The sequence below is a fragment of the Mesocricetus auratus genome, unplaced genomic scaffold, assembly GCF_017639785.1.
Source record: "Mesocricetus auratus isolate SY011 unplaced genomic scaffold, BCM_Maur_2.0 Super-Scaffold_100022, whole genome shotgun sequence".
In the NCBI taxonomy this organism is placed as follows: domain Eukaryota; kingdom Metazoa; phylum Chordata; class Mammalia; order Rodentia; family Cricetidae; genus Mesocricetus; species Mesocricetus auratus.
This window is the reverse complement of record NW_024429203.1, coordinates 18,482,096-18,486,016: the sequence shown is the minus strand read 5'-3', so window position 1 is coordinate 18,486,016 and position 3,921 is coordinate 18,482,096. Positions and strand designations below refer to the sequence as shown.

At 37.2% G+C, this 3,921-nt stretch overlaps 1 protein-coding gene across 1 annotated transcript; it reads right to left on the bottom strand.

Annotated features, from left to right (window-relative positions):
* Window positions 1-678: 678 nt before the first annotated feature.
* LOC101824152 (olfactory receptor 150-like) lies at window positions 679-1,629 on the bottom strand. Its single transcript, XM_005069258.1, has one exon. It carries the CDS (start codon window positions 1,627-1,629, stop codon window positions 679-681), a length of 951 nt encoding a protein of 316 aa, XP_005069315.1.
* Window positions 1,630-3,921: the final 2,292 nt, after the last annotated feature.

Sequence of the window (3,921 nt, the reverse complement as noted above, 5' to 3'; positions counted from 1 at the left end):
CTCAAAACTTATAGTTAAATACAACTACCTGATGTATAATGACACATTCTACACAATAACCAGCTGGTATTCTTAACTGTCCACATATTCATGAATAAGAAAGGCAGTTCTAGAATTGTGGAGGAATCTTTTAAGGCAGGGAAGAAAGAATTTGATGATGATATAAATGAAGAAAGCAGAGTAATAGAATACGACTGCTTAAATGGGCTGAGAGATAGGCACACAGGGTACAGGAGGGAATATGGGGAGAGACAACACTAACGAATTTCTGAACAGAATTATTTGAAAAACTTCTACTACAGAAAGTTCCTAAAATAATTGCATATACACATATGCTTGTTTTCTTAACACAGCTTATTTCCAGAATTTAAATCTCAAAGAGATCAGAAAGAAAGTAACGATGGCCTGCCACCTAAAATAGGACACAAAATGAAAATACCTGCCTTATAAGAATTGAGAAGCTGTCCTAGAAAGAGATGAAAAAACTCACATTTTTGAGAAAGAAAAAAATGCCATGCTATATTCAAGCACATGGGATATCTGCCCCTTTATGAATGGAGACAGAGGAGGAGTGGACTGATAGGGAGGGGGGATAGATGGCTGTTGGGGAGGCAGAGGGAACTGGGGGAAAGGAGGGAGGGGAAACTGTGGTCTGGTTGTAAAATAAAGGAAAATATGTTAATCAAAGAAAAAATTCCATGAGAAGGTTTTTTCATACAACTTCTTTAGAGCAAGTTTGACATCCTTATTTCTCAGGCTGTAGATCACAGGATTCAGCATGGGAACTACAATCGTATAAAAGACAGAGGACACTTTCCCTTGGTCCATGGAACTGACTGATGATGGCTGCAGGTACATGAATGCAACGGATCCAAAGAAGACAGCAACAGCTGCTATGTGTGAGCTGCAAGTGCTGAAGGCTTTGGACCTGCCTTCAGTAGATTTAATCCGGAGGATGCTGGCAATGATGAAGATGTAAGAGCTCAAGATACTCAGTGTAGGGAAAAGGATGTTAAAAGCACTAAAACATAGAACTACTACTTCATTGACAAAAGTATTAGAGCAAGAGAGCTCCAGCAAAGGAAAAAGATCACAGAAGTAATGATTTATGACATCAGCCTTGCAGAAATGCACTCTCAGCATGCAGACTGTGTGAGCTGTGGCACCAATCAAACCCATGCTATACACCCCAAATATCATCCAGGAACAAACTTGAGATGACATCAAAGCATTGTAAAGCAATGGGTTACAGATGGCCACATAACGGTCATATGCCATTGCTGCCAACATGTGACACTCTGATATAACAAAAACCAGAAAAAAATAGAGTTGAGTCATGCATTCAGGGTAGGAGATGACATTCTTCACTGTCACAAAGTTCATCAGCATTTTGGGGGTAACCACAGTGGAATGGCAGAGGTCAATGAAGGACAGACTGCTGAGGAAGAAGTACATGGGTGTGTGCAGGTGGGAACTAAGCAGGATCAGAGTGATCATACCCAGGTTCCCCACCATCGTTACTGCATAGATCCCAAGGAAGAGCAAGAAAAGGGACAGCTGCAGTTCTGGTGCATCTGTTAATCCAGCAAGGATGAACTCAGTTACTGTGGAGTTGTTTCTGGCTATCATTTCCTCTGGGAATTCTCTGTAGGAAAGGGAAAAAACATTAAGATAAGTAATTCCTGTTCTATCACATAATGAGATGCGAAACTGAGTTCAAGCACTTTCAGTCATGTGTGTCCAAGTTAGATGGCTGTTTGTATATCTTATCAGTCTGGGCATTCGACCTTCAAAAATATAATACTTGGTAAATAGAAGATATGCCTATCACTATTCATAATAGACATTATGAGAATAGATTAGTACTCATCCCACCAACAACTGAAGAGAGATCAAATGGTTTTAATGGAGTTTTCTAATAACCTTTCAAGCCTAATTTGTAATTCTCCCAATATATGTACAGAGAAAGTGCTTTACTATGTTTCAATCATACTAAAACCCAAACACAGACACAATCAATTATTCACTTAATGTCAATGGCTGAAAGACATTCCATAAGTAGTAAACAATATAACTTGTATACTATACACATGCATTTTACAATGTAATAGAAGATCAATTTGTGACAACAAGGCAAGGAAATGAAAAAAAGTCACCTTAATTGGATGGCCAATAAGTAATAAAACCATCTTAACATGTAAATTTGTTGATATTACATACAAAATTTAAAAAAAATCCCTGAGAAAGAATTATTGGCATTAATTCATGGTTTTCAATAAAACACAGGAATAAGTTACATAAATAAATAAAAATTATTTAACTTACAGGTATAAGCATGGTTGAAAACATAAAGCTTTGCATAAATGAAAGGATGCCCAAGAACAACCCATGCTTGTGAGTTAAAGAATTCAATGTTGTGAAAATAACAATGTTTCCTAAACTGATGTACAAGGTCAGATTAATCCTTATGCAAATCTCAAGATTTTTTTCTGGCATGCAATGATCACAAAATCCCTACAATATATAAGGGACATGGAATAATGAGAAGAAATATTATCAAGGTGAAATCAAATTGATCAAATTGATGACTTTTTTTTGAAACAGGGTCTAATTATATGACCTGAAACTAACTATGTAGAAAAGGCTGGCATCTCAAATTAAGAGATCCACCTGCCTTTGCCTCTGTAATCTAAGGCATGTTACCTCACCTGGTCAAAATGGGAGGTTTTGAGTTTTTGCATTTGAAAACTTACTACAATGTTTCAGAACTTTTGTTAACACAGGTGAACAGATAAAGTGAAAGAAACTGGCATTCAAGAAAAATTGCATGCATTAATACTTAGAGAATTTTAAATATTTCAAAATAATTTAGTACCAAAGAATTTTTAAGAAATAGACACATGAAAACATTAATATGCAATATTTCTCTCTCAAATCATGTGTAAAAATTAGTAGAAAAAATAGGCCTTATCACTAAATGTCAGAGTCACAGTAACAACACTGGACACAAATACAGACTATATCTTTGTGAACATGGAATAAAGATGCCATAACCAGCAACTTATGATAGAAAAAAGTAAACTAGACTAGATGAAAATTGAAGTTATATTTTAAAAGACACCATCTATAACTTGAGAAGACAGCACCCAGACTGGAAGATGTATTTTAAAGTACTATCTCTTAAGAAAAACTGTCAGTAGATACAACAACATCTTATACCATAATAATAAATAATCCAACTGGAAATGACCAGATTTTTGAGCTGTGAGTCTATCACTGAAGAGAAACAGATTACTAACACACACCCGAAGCATGTGAATTACTGTTGATTATTAACAAAGATTACAGTTAAAAATTAGGGCCTAGAACTAAACAGAGAGTTCTCAAAAGGAAATGTCAATGACTAAGAAATAATTTAACTTTAAAAATCCTCATTCTCCATGAGGTGAATACATATTAAAACTTTGAGATTTCATTGTAGTCAGTCAAATTGACTAAGATCTAAAAAAACAATGCAATAAATAAACAACAACAACAACAACAAAAAACCAACAACTAAACACTGAACTTAACTCCTGGAACCCAGTGACAGAGATAGAGGAGTGATGAGCAAAAGGGGTCAAGAACATGCTGGTGAAACCCACAAAGACAGCTGACCTGACAAGGGGGAGTACCTGGACCCCAGACTGATGGCTGAGAGGCCAGCAGGGGACTGACCCAGACCCCCTGAATGTAGTGTCAGTGAGCAGGTCTCAGCAATCTCTGGGGCATTGGGTAGTAGATCAGTGCTTACCATGCTGTATGCATGAACTTTGGGAGCCCATTCCACATGGAGGGGTGTGCTCTCTCAGCCTCACCCTCCCTGGGGAATGGTATGGGGTTGGGTGGGAGGCTGGTGGAGAAGCAAGGGAGGAGGGGTAG